At 40.1% G+C, this 20,191-nt stretch overlaps 1 protein-coding gene across 1 annotated transcript; it reads right to left on the reverse strand.

Moving 5' to 3' along the window:
- Window positions 1-1,450: 1,450 nt before the first annotated feature.
- Window positions 1,451-18,857, reverse strand: LOC146978468 (four and a half LIM domains protein 3-like). Its single transcript, XM_085791165.1, has 6 exons — window positions 18,727-18,857; window positions 7,377-7,575; window positions 5,138-5,312; window positions 4,076-4,245; window positions 3,260-3,446; window positions 1,451-2,130 (listed from the first exon to the last, which is right to left on the reverse strand). Exons 2-6 carry the CDS (start codon window positions 7,530-7,532, stop codon window positions 1,979-1,981), a joined length of 840 nt encoding a protein of 279 aa, XP_085647291.1. The 5' UTR covers window positions 7,533-7,575; window positions 18,727-18,857; the 3' UTR covers window positions 1,451-1,978.
- Window positions 18,858-20,191: the final 1,334 nt, after the last annotated feature.

Genomic DNA, 20,191 nt, shown 5'->3' on the forward strand with positions numbered 1-20,191 from the left:
TGATCAAAAGCAGGAAGTTACAACTAATATATATCACTGCCTGACAGAAATTCTCAGTTTATGAGGGAACACCACAGGCCTGGAGCGGCCATATCTTTACATTAGCACCTGTCGGGGCTGACTGCACATTTAAAGCCCCTGTACGGAGCTTTTAACTAGATACGCGAAAGTCTCTGGTTTCTGCTGATGTGTCTCTGTTACAGTACCTACAACAGCAAATGAGCCCATCAGTGTGAAGATATGCTATTTCTAAGTAGTCTAATTCTATACTTCTGGAAGGCATGGTCGGGTCGGACCACTGACGAAACGATACGAATAGATACATTACGCTGCTTTAAAAAAAAAAAGAAGCAAGTCCCGTCTTCTTTCCGACGTTTCTAAAACAAATCTACACGCGCCGGCCAGACAAACGTCTTCATGACACCGCTTTCGTCCACAGGGGCCGCCAAAATCAACACTAAATGAAAAGTCTATACAGGGGCTTTAAATCCATTATATTTAATCTTCTATTCTACACATCACATACTCATGATACATCTGAACATTAATTCATACTTAACTATTTAGATATTATTGCATGCATTCCTGTATTTCTGTCTAATAACAAATATTTTCTAGTCACCTAAAAGCTAATTTTAAGCTGCGTCTGTGAACATTTGAGAAACAGAATTAATCAAAATACTGTAGTCCCAAAAACGTCGTCCTTTTGGACCAGTGAGTCCTGAACTACATCATCTTGTCAGCTGGTCCTCTGCTCCCTCCAGCTGACACAGACACTAGCCTGGCACAGCCTCCACATAAACACAATCAGAGCAGATCAGTACAGAGGTTCTGAACTGTAAATATTTATGAAGATTATGTAAGTAATAGTAAGGGAAAGTCTTCATGGGACTACCCTCATAAAACCATCTTTGGCAAAAGGGCTTTTCAAAGGGAGTTTTTTTTTTTTTTCCTGACTTGTGTTTTCTCTCAGTTCCTTAGCTTTGTGTATTTGTTTCTTTGTCAAAATGTACAATAAGCACATACAGGGATAGTTTTCCAGTTTAGGACATTGATAGAGTTAGATTGATACCACTCTCAAAGAGGCTGTTGCAAGTAGCTGGTTAAGTTAGTACAACAACGCTTGTTGAGTTCAGCACTGTTGTATCTTGTTCATTTAACTGATACAACACCAACAACAAAAACATATAAATACATTGTGAACTCCAAACAATGTCATATTAATTCTTACATCATCTATAACTCGTGAAAGAGGCAGCATCTAATTCCTTATAGCACAGTTTCTGCACTTCCTGAGTATGTGCAGACTATTAATCTGACCATTTTGACTTGTGACCTTTTTAAAATGAACCAGTGTTATACTGTGATTCCTATATTTTGAGGTTTATGATGCATGTTCTGTTCTATAATCACATTCTCCATTCATCAGTTCATTTATACACCATACATCGTTTTATGACATTGTTTATTGCATGATGTACACCAGTGACAGTTGATGTACGATGAAAAAGAAAATGCATGTTTACATTCAAGCAGCAAGTTGCAGGAAAAGAAGAAAAGCAGTTTTACAAATTGAAATATTTCTCTTGAAAAAGAACAATGACATTTTAAATTTTGGTGTTATAAACAGGTGGGTTATCACCTTCATGAATAAATGCACTTAATTTAAACGTATATATGTTTATAATTTGTCATTCTTTCTCTGATGTGCAAACCATAAAAAAATTAAGGAAAAAGTCATACAAATATAACAGGACATTTATGCAGAATTTATACAAACATTTCACTGTGCGAAAGGCTGATAGGGGTTTTGAGCCGTAAATACTGAGCTTGGTATCAGCTGTACACTGTGAGTGAATTAGCGATACTGCAGTGTTCATGTGCAAAGCTGAGGTTTGGAAGTTTCTCTGCTGGTATCAGCAGTGTTTGACATTTTTGCCACTCCGGGTGCAGGTGCCGCAGGTGTAGTTAGTGCCGGTCAGTCTTCGTTGTTGCAGTCTGTGCACAGAATCAAGTCACGGTCGGGGAAGAAGCCGGAGCCCACCAGCCCCACGGAGCAGCGTGAGCACTTGAAGCATGGCTGGTGCCACTGCCGGTCCTCAAAAGAAACATACTTTCCATCCCCGAACCCTGCAACAACAGCAGCATACAACGTATTCAACTAATGAAGGAATGTTTAACCGGGGGCGGGAAATAGAGTTTAATAAGAGCCTTGCAACATTCAGGAAATACCATAAATGAATTCCAGATAACATCAACATTTGGCAGTAACAATAAGAAAACATTGGCAGTTTTGTGTACCTGCTGGTATTAAGTTCAGAGTTCATGTCTACTGCTAGAAAGCAACTGAATGAAACCACTATTGCTGCACTGTGTCTTCTTCAGTCTCCTTGTTCCTCTTCTGTATTGCAGCATCTTTTAAATTAGTCTGAACATGCAGAATCAGTGATGAAAGTAAAAGATACATCATAGTGTGGTGGTTTGGTTTTGAGTTGAATGCTTTTTGTGTTGCCAGTTAACCTTAACCGTAGCCCTTTAAAGGTCCTATCGCTTGTTGTTTAATTTTCCACTTGGATTGAGCCTCACCTCTCTCATAGTGTCATTCTCCCATAACCCATTGTGGATTATCTGCTCAGAGCTGAATTACAGCAGCACAAATAAAACCTCTTTAGCAGATAAAATACTAGATGTTTCCCCCAAAGACCAAAAACAAAGTTAAAAGAGAGTAAATAAATACTGGATTTACCTTCATCAGATGCCAAGAAACCCAACTCTAAATGAAATTTTATTTGCTCTGATACATCTACATACTGTAAGAACTGTTTGCCATATCAGCCTAAAAGGTGATGATAGGTTCATGATGTTTTTCTGAATGGCCAAAAAAATTGTTGTTGAAGGTTTTAAGTTTATTTAATACACACCAAGACACTTACTATTTGCTGCTGTTTCAGTGTACAGTGTTTTTACTGTTTGATTTTTTTTTTTTTTAAACACTCCCAAACACAAGAAAGGGTGTTTGCAACCATGCAAACTTCACAGAAGGGATCACAGGCAAGATTTAAAACCTGAGCGTCACCTGCTTGCCTAACCCTGTTTGTTACAGAGTATTGCTTTGGCATTTGAGCCTTTACTGATAGCAGATAATCAAGACTAGCAGGAGTCATGAAGAAAACATAAGATGCTTGCTAAGTAACGAAGACACCCGCGTCCAAGATCAACCAGGAAGAATGCATTTACAACGCCTGTTCGCTTTACCCACCTGTAATGGCTGTGTTGCAGCCAGCACACTTTTTGGCATAGAGGCTGCTGAAACACTTGACGCAGTATGGACTTTCCCCCTGCGAGGTGAAAGGTTGACCAGCCAGAGGAGCTTTGCAGCCGTTGCAGAAGAAACACTCTTTGTGCCACACCTTGTCCTTGTAGGTCACCCCTCCTTTGGTGAGAGCCTGCAGGGCACAAACATAGATAAACATAGATCTCAGAGTACCTTCGTTATGTCTGTGGTGTGTCTCGTGCCTCTTTAGGTTTATCCATTTAAAAAAAAGAGTTTACTGTGGTACATATAAAGTACATTAAATGGCAACTCAAAAGTTAAAACATTAAAAGCTCATGGATCCCTTCAATTCAAAAGAAAGGAGGTCAAATCATTTTCTACCAAACCAAATCTGGTTATTGCATTTCTTTGTGGCTTGTCCTCTTGCATTTGAGTCACTGTTGATTTTATTATCAGTATTATCTGAAGTGTAATGAATCATTTCTACCTTTAAGTTGTTCAAAGTACATTTTTGGACTTTTTTTGCTTTATTTATTTATTTATTTATTTATTTATTCATTCACATCTTCGTTCTTTTATTTATTAATCTTTGCTGTTCCGTTCTTGTGCTGTTTGTGCATGCTCTACGAAAAGTCAAAAGAAAGCAAGGAGGAGAAAAAGACAGACACGATCACCGTTCCAACTTAATTAATATTAATTGGCAGTCGTTTTGATTAATTATCTCATAAGAAACATAATAGTCTCTGCAGATAATATAATATTTATGGTCAGTATCAGTCCGATAATCAAAGCTCTGCCCACCTTTTTGCAGTGGCTGCACTGAGGAGCAACCCTGCCCTCGTAGCACGGCACGCAGTAGTAGTTGTCCTTGTCTGGGATGAAAGCCTCAGCACCAATTGGCTTCTCGCAGCCATGACACGCAAAACAATCCTCGTGCCACGTGGAGCCGCTGTACTCCAACAACCTTGATCCTGTCAGAGAGGAAAAGAGAAGGAGTGAGGGACACGGAGAAAGTGGAAACTTATAGACTTTTGTTTGTTGATATCTTTTCTGACATTTTGAAGCTTCGGTGTCACATGCACGTTGCTTTGATCTCTGCCCTGCTCTGCTGTAACTATATAGATCTGATCATGTTCACACAAACACAGAGAAGGCCAGAAGTGATAATTCAGTGTGACGGCTAAACCTGTTCCTGCACTGTACAGTCAGCTCAGCTCAGCTTATCTCTCATCAAACTAATCTGACAGGCTGTGGCAAAGCAATGCGAGCACGGCTGCACAGCATCCCAACTCATTTTACAATTTTCACTATTTCATAAGTGGCAGTTAGTCCACTCCCACGGGCGCATGAGAAACACACGCCTCACTGGAGAGGTTTATAGAAGCCAGGAACCAGTCGTGCTCATGAAATTGGATGTCAAATCCTTTAATCACCGGCCTTGTTTTACAACTTTTGGGACCTGAAATGAAGACCAAAGGCATGACGATGTTTTGAACTTGAACTTGGGGGAGAGGGCAGCAGCTTTTAAAGGCATTCCAGGGCCGAACAGAAACTGAAGAAAATAACTGCTCAGTGCAGAAAAGTTATAATAATCCCACAGTACCCACAGGCCCGGGTAATTTTCAGTCATCCGACACCACTGCTGTACTCTTGTTGTCACAGCAGCCAGAGCTGAAACGTCTGCTGGGAGAACTTCTCACCAGAGCAAGGAAACAATCACTGTGTCACATCTTAGCTGTCACACTCTGCTTCACAAAAACTCACTGGCCTCTGCAAAAGACAGGGTGTGTGAACCTCTTGACTGCTGATGCATGATTACTAAGTGTTGCGTGTAGCTTCTTTCAGTCTTTCTTGTCCGTATACCTGGCATGACCGTCTTGTCGCAGGCCACGCACTTGGAGGAGAACTCGTTGCAGAAGCAGTCGCTGCACACGAGCGCGTCGTCCTGGCTGGTGAAGGGCTCGTCGGCCAGAGAGCGGTCGCAGCGGAAACAGCGAAAGCAGTGGTCGTGGTAATGTCTGTTCTCATAGAAGAGCTCCTGGAGGAAGAGGAGAGGGCAGAAATCTGTCAGAGTTTAGGTGGACGCTCGTTAAAAAACTCCAATCACTACCTTGCTTGCTAAGATATCAAAAACAAAAATAAATAGTTCTACAAAAATGCACAGTTTCTGACCTTTTTTTTTCTCTTTTTTTTGGGAAAATGGAAATCTTCTTTGTCAGCAGATGTTGTCTTTTCTAGGAACCACTGGTCTTAGAGCTGAGTTGCACTCACAGAACGGTGGAAGGTGTTGAAAGACAGATAGGCTAACTTTTTTATTGTTAAAACATAATATATTGTTATTTATGGTTTGTAATAACCTCTCATAGGATTTATTATCAACATAGAGAAAAATGTGGCTTCACTGTTTCATTTGAAATCAGAACACTGTGCCCTGAACTGGAGGTCAATAAAAACACTTGATATGTTATTGTTCCTCACAGGGAGCCTCTGTTTGCTGACCCCCCCTCCATCCGCTTGAAGGTCAAAGGTCACGGTCAGCCACAGGATTCAGTTTCCCACACAAGTACTCCTCAGTAAGTTTGCCGGCATGAGAGCCTTAAGCCTTCCCTCTGCCCTCCAAACACAAAAGAGTCGGCAAAGGAGATAAATGGGAGGAAAATCCATTTATATAATTATAATAATATTTTCTTACAAATTAGAATAACCCACTTTCAGATTTTACACTTTAACGCCTGCTGGTGTTCCAGTTTATCTGCAGTTCGGACAAGCTTTGTGATAAATGGTCCCATTGAGCGGAGCATGAAAAACCTATTTTTGAGGAATTAGGCTTTCACGGTAAAAGAAACAAGTGGCGGAGAGGGGTGAGGACGGATGAGGGATGGATGTTGTTACGTCTTGTGTGGAGCGGAGGGACGGCCAAAGCAAGCAGCGGCATAATTCACTGCCAGTCCATAATTCACAAGACACCGACGGCCTGGTGGCGTCACTGGGTGTTTCCGTCAGGTCAGTGTTTTTCATTCTTACTGACTGAGTGGAGAGCTAAAGGGGAGTAGCCTACAGACAACTTGCTGCTCTGGAAGAAGAGTTATGATTTATGAGATAACCTCCATCCTTTTGTTAATTAAAAGTAGAAAGAGTTGTTATTATATAAATTAAATAAATCTTTCTGGAGGTAGGCTGTCCCCTTGTAATTGTATATATGTGCCTAATCGTATATATTTATATTAATTTAGATAAATGGAAGCTTATATATAGGAAATATAGGATGCTTTATAAATGATGGACTAAGTGTTTAACTAATGCTTTAACATCTGGTTGATCTGGTATTTCTGGTTGATTTAATTGCAACAGTTTTACATAATGATCTTCGGCACATATTCAGGTAACATCCTGACAACTAACAATAACATTTAGGACATTACATTAGACAACTTTTTTGGACAATTTTAGTCTAATAGACAAAGTTTAATAGACAAAATTAAATAGCTATAACAAGCACTTACGGCACATTTTGAATAACATTTCCTTATGCTTATTAAAGCAGAAGTAAGCGGAACATTTGTGTTAATATAAGTCTTAAATAGTTATATCTTCCAATGGCAATCACTTACATAGAGTGTTTGGTCCGAAACACGGGTCTGTCAGTCACTCTGCTCTGCTGTAAGCCGAGGAGAAAACTTTCCTTGTATCCTACAACCTTTATCCAATGAGGAGAGAGAACGGCATAAAGGGGCGGTCCTCTCTGTGTGTGCAGCCATGGGATGCGCGTGAATGTGGTGACGTAGGGACGAGGACGGGGACTGCTAACTCCATCGGCTGGCAGGAAGTTAGCCAAAACGACTGGATCGCTTACTTCTGCTTTAAATAGATGTAGCATTGGATATTTACACTATAAGGTTCCTACAGCACTGATGTTCCTCAGTAGTTGAGTCACATTGCACGAGAGCGACTAATCAAATAACTCTGATTAATCAACAAACTGCTGCTCCAGTTTATAAAAACATCTTGTGTTTCGAACATAAATCTTCAATCAGTGAATATACAGAATTTTATTAAATACAAATACTTTAAATTAAGGAAGTGCACGTTGTTGCTTTTGTACCTTGGCATTGTGGCTGATGATTTCTTTACATTCCTGGCAGGTGTGGGCGTGCAGGCGGTCGTAGCAGGGGATGCAGTGGGGGTTGTCCTCCACCTGGATGTACTTGCGTCCGTACAGGGACTCGTTGCAGTTATGGCAGTCGAACCGGTCACTCATGGTGTCTTCTCCTTTAGTTCTTTAGTTTTTTCAGGATGACCTCCTGCAAAAGCGGAGAAGATGCACAAACAGTTCAGCATTTGGTATCAGTCAGAGGACAGAGCAGGAAGAACGAGGGGGAGCTGGAGGAGGAGGAGGAGGAGGAAGAAGAATAGATGGGAGGCAGACAGATTCTGGATGTAGAGCTGAGAATCAAGGACCAAGAGAAAAAACAAACAAAAAAAGGAACAAAAAACATTAAATTTAAAGAGACTTCTCAAAGCTTTTTTTTTTTTACACAGCAAGTTAAAAGTTTCATGAAACAAAACACACAAACATAATTTACAACCGATAACATTAATGGCAAAATATCATTTTATATCTATGTTCATGACCTTTAGAAATCAGTGGTGTAATACCCTTATATACAATATTTAGTATTTAGTGGCTTTGTCTCAGTATCACCCGTATGATCATTCTTTTATCTTAATGTGCTTTATCATATTTACCATCAAAACAAACACATGTTTACTTCAGAATACCTCTACTTAAACTTGGTCAGTCACCACCAAATTAAATAATTCTCCATGTGACTGTTTTCATGCTGCAACACCAGGAATCAGCCACATGATCAGTGACCGTTGAGCAGAGACGTCAAGCAGAGGAGGTATCACTTTGGAGGAAGTGGTAAAACTGCTCATTATAGGATTGGTTAAAATCTATTGAGTTAATGTGCAAGAAGGAGAAACATTATTATGACAGACATAATAATGTTTCTGATCCAAGAACTACAGAGAGAGAGCTGCATTAACACTTTAAGTCAATGAGTTATGGCTGTTTCGCAGTGAAGAAAACAGGACTGTAATGATTTAACTGCTTCTCCTATTTCATCATTACTCACTAACCAGTGAGGTCTCGTGATGTCAGCGACTCCCTCCCTCTCATTCTTGTACGAAACCCCCTGTGGCGGTTTTGACATTGAGAAAGAACAACTAAACAATATTAATTGTTGGGAGCTGAAACGAAGCAGTGTTCTCAGTTTCAAAGGCGCTCTCCAGGGCTTTTTCATCTGCGTTTGGCTTGCGCTTAAAGGGGCGATACACCACGCGTTTGTCTTGTTTTTACTTCCTTTCTCATGAATGCACAACTTTCTTCAACTTCTTCTACCCAAAGATATTCCTGTGATCATATTAGTTTTTACTTTTTAATTAAGACGGCCCATTTCTCTGTGAGAGCAAAAGCTGATCCTCAACCTCAAACAGACACAGTATCTCCCAAGACACTTCTTAATTTCTGCAGCATTTCCTCCAAAAGCACCACATATTTTCTCATAAGAATCTTTAAATGGGATCAATTATGACTCAAATCTCACTTGTGTCATTAGAAGTGTTTTTTTTTCATGGTTGTTTGTTTTGTTTAGTTTTTTTGTCTTGCGTGCCTGATAGAAAACACAATCCCACTGAGGGAAATGTTTTTGATCTCCAAACACTAACAACATCAAAAATGTGTCCGCCTGTGTGAATATTCCTTTTCATGGACAAATATGACTAAAGGAGATGCTTTTGATTGTTTTTGCTAGAGATTCTTTGGCCTCAAATCACTGTAACTGAAAAACACACACCAGCAAGTGAGATATAAAAAGCTCCACTGACACAACCAATGATATCTGTGTTAGAAATTGATTGTTATGATTGAAAAAAACAGAGTCACACGGTCTGGTGCGAAACGACACCACTCAGTAAATTATGTCTTCATCATAAATTGAAGGTGGAAAAACGTTGACGTGTCCGCTTTAAAAACTGAGCTAAGTTTGTTATATAATGTGGTTTTAACAGCATTTTCGTAACTACATCTCACTGCCCGCAGGCTCCAGACTACAATGAAGAAGATGTTTTGTCAGAAGGTCAATCGGATGAAGAGCCTCGAGATGCAGAGGAACCACGAGGAAGATGAAGAAAACACCAGAAAAGGCACAAAAGACACAAACTGACATCAAAGCATGACCACAGAGAAAAAGAAAATTACCGCACAGGAATAGAAAAATGACCACAGAGACACAGAAGACGACCACAAAGAAACAGAAAAATGACCACAGATTGACAGACAAAGACAACAGAGAGGGAAAGTTTCCACAGATTGACCAAAAAAATGACCACAGAGACGACTCCTGAGATATAGAAATCGAAATATACTCCAATGCTTCAATTACATGGAGAGGAACAATCACCAAACGACCTGCAAGAGACACGGCACAGTTTGCGGCAGCCTGTGGGGCAGAGGAAGGACAGGTGGGAACAAAACCAGGCACACGGACAAGAACATCATCCCACCATTATTACTGAAGACAGCGTGGCATTAACAGAGTATGTGACCCCATGTTCTGCAGCGGCAAAGGGAAATGAGCGAGGAAATGATGTGTGGGAGGTTAAAATACCCTCCTGTGGAACAGCTAAGACCTGGCAGGGCTGAGCTCAGATATATACACACAGTCAGGGTATATGTTCATGCTCAGGACTGTAACGGTCTGGAGCGGTGAACTTAACAAAGGCGGACACTTTAAATATTTCACTTGGAAACAGTTTTTGTTTATAATGCCCACTTTCCCCTCCTTATTTTGGGTTCAGACATGTTTCTATACTGTCAAAATGTCAGAAAAGAGGAGGTCGGTTCAACAAAGAGCAGCTGAGAAACCATGCTGCTTTGAAAACTCCCTGAGGGACAGAGGAATGATCCGACCCCCCCTTCAGTACTATAAGACGTCATCGGTCCAGCTGAAATGACGACAGATCGGTGCAAACTAATGAAGACCATTTGTTTTTCTCAGATAAACATTAGTTGTGGTTGAGTATTAAAGCTGTTGAGAATTAAAGTTTTTTTTTTTTTTTTTTTACAGGTATCTCTTCCATGCTCCTTTAACCTCCAAGTATTTGCATCTGGTCTGTTAAAGAGTCATCGCGAAAGTGTAGTTTACATTCCTCATGTCTGACTGCTATCAAACATTTTGTTTCTAATAACCAATGATGCAGTAATTTTCAGATAAACATAACAAAGATAAACACAGTCTGCTCTCAGTCATGTCCTACGGCTGATGCCAGAAGCGCAAACTCCCTCTCCTCCAGGACTCGGCCCCCAACGCCATGTTAGCACAAAAACTGAGGACACCTCTTTCGTACATCCCCTCCCACTGCAGATAACAGCGCAGCCGGCCGCTTCCTCAACAAAACACGGGAGGAAAACCAAACTGAGTCAAAACATCACATCCCACGACGTCTGTTTTCTGTCCGATTGCTTGTCCCGATGGGGAAATCAGTCCAACTTCCCTCTGAAAACGTCTTAAGAGAGTTTGGTTTCTATTCTCGTCCGTCCATGTCCACGATGAATGCCGTGATAGAACAATGGCTTTCCTTCCGGATATAGTCTTCTTGGTTTTTGTGCTTTATGTTTCTCTTCCTGAGCCACAACATCTGTGAACACATTCTGCAATCTCCAGCTGTTCATCCCAGCTTTTCCTTTGAGCTAATTCTCCCTAATAGCGAATTACCAAAGCACAACAGTGTCTGATTAAAATACAAAATTTTATGGTTCCTTTAGGGCAGTACATCATCAGTTTATTGTCAGCAACACAATAGGCAACAGTTAAGAGTGATAAATGTGTGGAAATTAGACTAGTTTAGCTTAATTTATCTTATCTTAGCACAGAGAATGGCTGAAGCTCACTTATTAACACACAATATCCACAATGTTTCACATAAAATTAAGTTAATTACTGGTGGTTGGAAGTAATTGACCACTTATTGATCATAAGTGTATTATCTAATTTGTTTGTTTGTTTTTACCCCTTTTCCAGTTCTACTAACCTGATCGGTAACACTTTATAATAAGTACACACTATTAAGCCTTAGTTAAGCATTAATAAATACTGAATTCTTCATTTATAACGCATTCATACTCATTAGTGTGCAGTTTATACAGTTAGTGCTTATAAATGATGAGTAAAACATTTTTAACTGTGTTTATAAACTACATACTAATGAGTATTATTCATGTTGATGAATTCAGTATTTAATGCTTAACTAATGCTTTAACGTGTGTACTTCACCTGAGCTCCTCCTCATCTTTCATTTTAGTCTGACCCTCATCAAGAAATACATGTGAAATAAATGTGTTGTTATTGGTAAAGTTTTACCGGTGAAAGTCTATAACGGCCACTCGTAACTTCCGACCGGTGAACTCGTACCAGATCGAACTGGTACCACTTCACGGTCGGAAAAATACGAGTTTCCTTGAACGCACCATAACAGTCCTTGTCGCTATGTCACCACATTCACGGTGTTCCTTGGCTGCACACACAGCCCTGCATGCCGTTCTCTCTCCTCATTGGATAAAAACTGTAGGATACGATAAATGTTTTCTCCTCGGCTCAGAGCAGAGCAGAGGGACTGACAGACCCGTGTTTCGGTCCAAACACTCTATGTAAGTGATTGCTGTCGGAAGATATCACTATTTAAGACTTATATTAACACAAATATATCACTTACTTCTGCTTTAACTAATGCTTTAATGTGTGTAGCCTACTTCACCTGAGCTCCTCCTCATCTTTCATTTTAATCTGACCCTCATAAAGAAATACATGTGAAATAAATGTGTTGTTATTGGTAAAGTGTGATGTAATCTAAATGTGCTTCATGTTTACTTCAGATTTTTTTTATTGCCAACTATTTAAAATAATTAAATGTAACTTATGATGCTTGAGGAGTAGAACATGGGTTTGTCTTTTGATGATAACTTACGACTAACTTAGATTTTATGGACGACTAAAACATTTTCCCACCAAATAACTGACTTTTAAGCAGCTGAATGATGTGGTATGTTTACCTCCTGCTAGGGTGAAGCCATGTTTATGGGCTGGAAAACAAAACAATGACCTAGAAGAGGCTGAAAAGCTCCATCCTGCCCTAAAATATCATTTGAGGTGGGATCTGCAACCTTGGCTCTTTAAGGTTATGACCGACTTGCTCACAATGCAAAAATAATCACCTGGTAAGAACTAGTTCATTGTCACTGTCTGACATTCATGTCAGCTGATTCACACGCTGTCAAGCACCTGGTTTAGGAGGCGTTCACCTCAACTTTACTCCACAGGTGTCGTCTTGGACCTCAGCCAGAAATACTTGTCACCCTTGTTCTCCTCACGGCAAGACATTAAACCAAACACTCATCCATCCTGTCTAAGTACTCTCAAGTAGCACGGCTGCTGAAGCTATTTAAAGCCACAATTCACCTTGATGAGTGGACATGTTGAATTCTTCGCTGACCCGGTGAGAGATTTACCACAGTCACTTGGCTGCGAGGGCTTTGTAGCAGCAGCCAAATGGCAACTGTCTCCCAGGAATCAGCCACCGGGGCTCCTGTCTCATGTCCCTTCATGGCTCGCTGCTGTTGTTTCGCTCCTCAACAACCTGACAGCCTCTAATGACCGGAGCCAGGGACTCTGCGAGCCATCAGAGCTCTGCTGGGCGTTAGAGTTTATTTTCCCAGGGGAGGAATTTAGACTCAATGTGTGTTGGTTTACAAACCAAATTATTCCATGATGAAAACCGCTGTCATGCGCAATAAATAAAAATTAAAAAAAAGCAACGGGACAAATATGAAGGTAAATGTTAAATCTGTCACAGCCACAAAATATTCATTCATGCCTCAGAGGCTTTTTGGGGGTGACGTTATTGCATTCCTGCTCTAAAAACAGGCACTTCAATCTGAGATACACAAACTCCAAATCTGTTTTAAGAGCTGTCTGCTCTTTTTTTTTTAAGGTCTCTCTGTTGTTTCAACTTAAAATCACAAACTAAACTGACACTAAAAGACTGACACTGAGCAGTAAAAGCAGGAAAGTGGTGCTTTTTAGTAACACTAGTGGCTAACCACTTTGGTCCAAGCTTCTTCTCATCTTAACAATTATCCAGTGGTTTGCCATGAGATTTTGTGCAAACATTCATCCTACCCAGATGATTTATCACAGTTACTGTATGCTCCGCTCTTTTGTGTTGTAGAGTTAATTATTTATATAAATTTGGTAGACCAGACATTCACGCTCCCCAGGGGATGAACCTTTAGTGGTCTGATGATGACACAACCTGCTCAAAGACTTCACTTAAATGTCTCAACGTCTCTAGAAGATAGATCGGCCTCCGCATCAGTTTCTTTTGCTGAGCAGTCATTGTTTCTTGAAAGACTGTGCAACAGTTATCACTCATTTAAGAAAGTGTTCAAAAACCAATTGTGATTATTTATGTTTGTTTGGAGCAAAAGGAGGAATTTGTTACTTGATAATAATTTAAAATGAAGCCACAAAGTTTGATGGATGAGACCACTGTTTTGGTTTGTTTTTCTTATTTCCAGAGTAACAGTGAAGACGCAGATAAATCACGTTGGTAGCTTGTCAAACCAAACCTATATTTAGTTTGGTTTGTCATTTAATCTGGTGAAAATGGCACTAAATTGGCTCATTAGCTGGCTAAATACAGTAAACTATTTGCATAACCCTGTTAGCATTCTCAGTGTTAAGTATTTTTGTACATGGCACTTGACTCTGATTACTGCATGTCTGAAATCACACTTTTCAAATACTATTTTGCTTTCAGCTGTAGTTATACTGCTGTTTCTACATCTATTATATTTCATATTTTCTATTGACTGTTGGCCTACATGTCATGGACATTTTAGTGCATTTAGCCCTGTTTAACTTACAGTAACCTCTTTCTTCTGCACTGTAACAGCCACACACCATTTAATTAAAACAGGAAAACATGTAACAGTGTTAGCTTTTAATTAACACTCTGCTTTACTGTTTATTCCCCTTGAAATGGTTAAGGCTGTTTTAATGGCCTCTCCGGCTCAGAACAGTCCTCATATTGTGCAGCTCCTGAGTTACACAACCTGGATTTGCGGCAGGTGAATGAGAATATTGACAGCAGCACAATGGTCTGTAGAAAGTGCACTATCAAGAGAGAGGAGCCATGCAGCTCTGGAGGAAAGTGACACCCTCTTGCTTGCAGCTATAAACTGTTGCAGAAAAAAAAAGAAAAAGAAAGAAAAACAAGGCTGGTCTCTCATGGCCATCAGATGACTGCGCTCTCTTTCATCCCCCCCTGTACAAAGAGGCTCAATGTGGTGTGGTTTCCTGCTGATCACAAGGCGAATTTCAGCTGCACACATGAGAAATCAAAAATGAACACACAATGTTACATCTTGTTGTCTGTGATTAAAGATCTCATCAGGATAAATTACTCCCTGCTGTTTTCAACACTGGTGATATTTTTGGGAGACTGAGCCGCCACAACTGGAACATCAAATCTGGTTAAGTCCAAGTCAAAGGTTCAACTGTGTTGCTGAGACTGTGCTTCACATGCTCCTGACATCAATTATCTCATCAGAAAATCGCATCAGTATGCTTATCATTATCAGTGGATATTAATGACACATAACTGTCATATCAAACTGATAACATCAGGGAGTAAAACCTCTTAAAGATACTTTGTTTCATAAAATTTCCCGCAAATCACAAAGGCCTGTTTAAGCTGCACGAACGAAGGCGAACACACAATGTTTCATGTCTGTGTTTAAAGATCTTATCTACATAAATTGCTCCTTTCTTCTTTAAACGCTGATGATATTCTGAGATACTAACTCTGCAGAAGCCGTAACATGATTTTGGTTGTTTAAACCGAAAAACAGCTGAACTTTGTTGTAGGGTCGGCTCAAGAGAAATCAGTTCTTCTGTGCTGAATTCAAGTTTAAACCGCAACACGATCAGTATCATTGGACATTAATGACACATGACCTGTTACACTAAGCTCATAACATTTGGGAACAAAGCACCTTTAAAGACGGACTACGTGTCTGGCTTTGGTTTATGAGTCTCCAGCTGGCTGTTTGTTTACTCTGTGAAACAATGTGGTCTCCAGCTGCAGCTTCACCTCTGCTGCTGCTGCTGCTGAACTGATAAACAGCTTTCAGTCATACAAGGCCCTTTTAGAGATACTTTAAATTTTTTTTTATTTATTTTTTTTACCTTACATTCTTTTTTCTGTCATTTTCCTAAGAATTTCTGAAGTTTCCTAGAAAGAATGACAGAAAACTTAAATGTTAATATTCACTCGCTACCTGATGAAGAAGAATGGGATGCTGCTGAAAGCTCCAGTTTAGAGTAAGTGCACATAAGAGTGAGAAAATGTTTTGTCCCGGAAAGGCCAAGAAGGAAATTTCATGTTCAATTTCTTCTGCGTATTTGCAGCATTGCATCAAAAAAAAAAAGCACGGATCTTGCATGTTTAACTGATCTGCTGTGCAATTCACTGTAATTATCTGATTAGAAATGTCCCAACTGTAACACTAATGCTAACAATCTGATCTTTTATGTTCACCATCTAAGTTTGTTGAGTTAGCATGCTAACTGCCACTACTAAACACAGAGTAAAGATAATTGGAAGTAAGAATTGCAACCAGATGATGGTGCTTGAGGAAAATAGTCTGGGCTCCGTAGACTTCTTCCTTTGAGGACAATGAATGTCAGTGCGAAATTTCATGGCAATTCATCAGTCTGGAGCAAACTGAACCAACAACATCACTTTCCAGAGTCGAGCTAGTAGCATAGTAGCTAAAATATGCCTATATAAAATGTCCAGATTTGTCTGAGAAGGATTGAGAAACAAGGGAGGGTGTTGAGTAAAGAGTTTATAATCAAGTGTGTTCATGGAGTCTCTGAAAATAAAGTATCGCCAGTGAAGTTACTTTTGGCGTCTACATTATTGCACTTGGATTGGACTTGCAGGCAAACGCTGACCAGTGCAAATAAACAGCCAGCCTGATCTTAAACATTGACAACTATTATACAGAACAAACACACATGTAAACATATTGTCCCTTCAGCTGCCAGCTGGCTGCCGTCCAGTTCAAGTCCTGGTGTTAATGGTAACAAGTGTTTATTTTTTGAGAAAGTGCTGGGCCTGCTGTCTCTGTTTTATGTTTGCTGCTGCATTTATTTGTCTTCATCTTCATGCTGGAGAGACTCAGAGTGGCTGAGGGCTGGTATCCATCAAGGTCAGAGTTAGCAGGTTGAAACTCAGAAAAGGCGACAAGTAGCCTACTGACTGATTTTGAGGTTTTGATCAACTTTAGATGTGGATGTAAAGACAACTTACTTTAAGCTGTTGTCGTAATCACAGTTACTGTTCTTTGAATTACTCTGAAAGACATGTTAGAAAATAAGAATCGCTGTCTTTGACTATTAAAACCACAGGAAGCAGCTGGTTTAGCTTAATGTAAAGGCTGGAAACATGCGGAAACAAGTAGTGAAGGTAAGAAAACATGCCATACGAGCACTTTTGAAGCTCAATGGTCCATTGAAAGATGGTGGAGACCAAAGACAAAGCTAAAAGAGTGAATGTTGGAGAGGTATAAACTCAACAAGTTCACCATATCAACTTAAAATGCAATAATGTGAACTCATTGCTGCAGACCCCAAGTGGCTAACAACAACAAACAAGTTCAAAAAAGTTCATTAAACTCAATGTATTTGCCAAACTAGTCCTTCAAGTCTTTCCAGGCTGTACAGGAGGAAGAGGAAATGGAAAAGACAACGATGTGAGTGAGACTGACTCATGAGACTCTCATCATATGTCCCTGATGGTCTGGTTTTATGACCGTCAGTCATTTGGCAATCCAACATCATCGCCCTTTAACTGTTTTATTTGTCTCGAGCTCGTCTCCAGTGATTGTACACAGGCCTGACCTTCGCCCAACGCAAGAATTTCAGAGGAATGCGACTGTGGTCAAAACGTGGCAAAACGACGTGGTTTCAACACAAGAAGAAGAAGAAGAAGAAGAAAAGATTTTTCTCTTCCACCCCCTGTTTTCTAAAAAAGACAAATGTCAGGAATTACTTGAAGTAAAAATAATTCACGCTTACACACACACACTCATTCACGTTTCTTCACGGAAAGCAACCAGAGCTGAATAGTTTCAATGAATGTATTGATTTCATTTCACCCAAATGGCTTGGAACATTGTGGTGGTATATGGGGATGGTGGTGTGTGGTGATGGAAACTATGAGCAGTGCTGGGGGAGGAGGGGGTATGTGTGGGGTGGTTTGGGGTGGTTTGGGGGGTTTGCTGAGTCTCCGGAAACAAAAAATGTGTAATCTGTAGACATGACATCACTCTAACTCAATGAGACTGAAAGGCTTCTTGACATAAAAGAGAGACTTTGTGTGAAACATGGCTGTATTCTACTATTATTACTTTGTGTTCTGCATCCGAGCCAATTCAAGTCGCAGGGGGGATTGTTTCCTCAAAGGTCTCCTTGTTCTTCTTCTCATAAATCCCACTACAAAACGGGGCGGCAGCAGTTATCCACAGTATCAGTTACTCACTTTGGACCCGGCTCAAGCCCTCAACCCCCCACAACATCCACTATTTCCTCACTCTAAAGAATGAACATCCTTTCTGGTGCATCCTGGACTTGGGGGGGAGCGGGAGTCAAATATTTGGTTTAGAAATGTGCACTTCTTGCATAATTTAAGTGGTGCTTCTCAGTAGTGATGGGTCATCTGGGAACACTTTTACATCTGTATTATCATAATCGTATATATAGTATATATAAATGTGGGGGGGGGGGGGGGGGGGGGGGTATCAGTCATCAACTTTTTGGTTGCCAGGATGCAATACAATAGAGGGTGTTTGGTATTGTGAGCAGTCAAATCTATAATTGATGGATTATATTACTCCAAATTCACTGTAGCACGTTTTTATAAGCAACCATGTCCAATCATCTGTCACACCGGGCATCTTCAAAACATGGCAACCCAAAATTGGCTTCACATATCAATAATGGTTTTACGTCTTTTGTTAGCCCTTAATAAATCGACTACTGATCCCTCATTAAAGACATCTCAGAGGAAACATATACCGCTTATAGCCTACTTTAAAGCCTGCCTGTGTGCAGGGGTGGTTAGGAATAATAATTGGAAAGAACAAAGTGTAATTGTTTCCTCAATGGAGTGGTTTAGCTCTGTAGGTAAAGGTGTCAATAGGAGAGGGTGTGGGGAAGTCTCAACAGGTTGCACCCGTGCAAACTCATTCAGATCACACCGCTCTCATTCACACCTGTGTGTCCCATTTCGTTGTGAGATAAAGCCGTAAATAAATGGACACGTACCGGTCGTTGAGCATGTGTGTTGTCTCTGTGGGATGGCGATTCTCTGTGAAATGATGAGAAAGTTGAAATTAAAAAAAAATAAAATAAAAAATCCTCTGAACCCCTAGGAGCTGGACTGACGGGTTTCCACTGACTGAAGCGTCTGTGTCTGGTGCGTAAAAACCGAAGCGCTCCGTCAGACGCCGCCCTGTCCCTCCTCCTCCTCCTCCTCCTCCTCCTCCTCCTCCCGTCTGTACACTCCTCTTTTCTGTCTTCACCTTGTGAGGAGTTCAGGCCTGGCTGGAGAAGGTAGACTTTGTGTGTGTTTGGATGTAACTGAATATTTTAAACACACGGTAGACTGTGGAGGATCCACTGGTTTCCAGCTGCTGATGTAAACCACTTTATTATCTCTGCAAAGAGAAAATCACTATAATAATAAAGTCGTAACAGGAGCTGTGGCAGCGTAATAACGCTATAAAAATCATTTAGGTGTAACACTGTAGTTTAACAACCCCGTTTAACTTTTATAGACAGTATAAACACACAATGAACACTGTGCTGGACATTATAATGTAAGAGTAAGATTTTTAAAAAGGGACATTTATGTTGTAATTATGTATTAATGTTTTTGGCTACAAATTGATCCTATTAGCATTTATTCGCATTACAAAGCATTTATTAAAAGGCTATTCCACATTATAGCACATTTAGTTACTGTTAATTGACATTATAAAGTATTGATTGATTGTTTATGCATGGAACTATGATATACCTACTACAGGTAAGTTTATAAAATCTGTTTTCAAAAGTCATGAGGGGTCACATTTGATCTATAACTCAAATAAATGTGTTAAAAACAATAATGAAATATCCTAAATCCATACTTAACATTGCATATTACTAAAATGTCCTTTATCTGCTTAAAGCCACATCATTGTTGTGTTATTGAGTGTTAATAACAATGTATTTTTTTTATGTGCTGCTGCTTTTAAATGTTTTTTTCTCCCATATGACAGGTTTCAGCACAGTTATATCCATCACACAAGCACATAAAGATGCTGACCAGCAGCTTTACACTCTCCATATTGTCTTTCACTCCACAATCTTACGTTACATCTGAGGTTTCTCTGCCGTACAAATTTTTCTGTGTGGTTTGAAGCAAACTTGCAAGGTCCTGAAAAAAAAAATCCCAAAGAGCAAGATATCATTTTCCCGCTCGTTGACCTCCATTTTCCACAGTGGTGAGCAGGAGGTCTGGGGACGATTAGAGGCTTCAGCTGCGGCTCCATCCTGCCACCACCCATTAAGTCATGATGTGTACAGTACAGGAGGTTGATGTGATGAAGGCTTTCACCCTCCTCTACTGTGTGTGTGTGTATATATGTCTATGCCACACACACACACACACACACACACACAGTGTAAATTGTAAATACGCTTTAAAATGCCAAATGTGTGTGGCATTTTAAAGCGTATTTACAAG

This window comes from Trachurus japonicus, chromosome 11 (genome assembly GCF_045865225.1).
Source record: "Trachurus japonicus isolate A0001 chromosome 11, Traja_1.0".
Classification (NCBI taxonomy): Eukaryota; Metazoa; Chordata; class Actinopteri; order Carangiformes; family Carangidae; genus Trachurus; species Trachurus japonicus.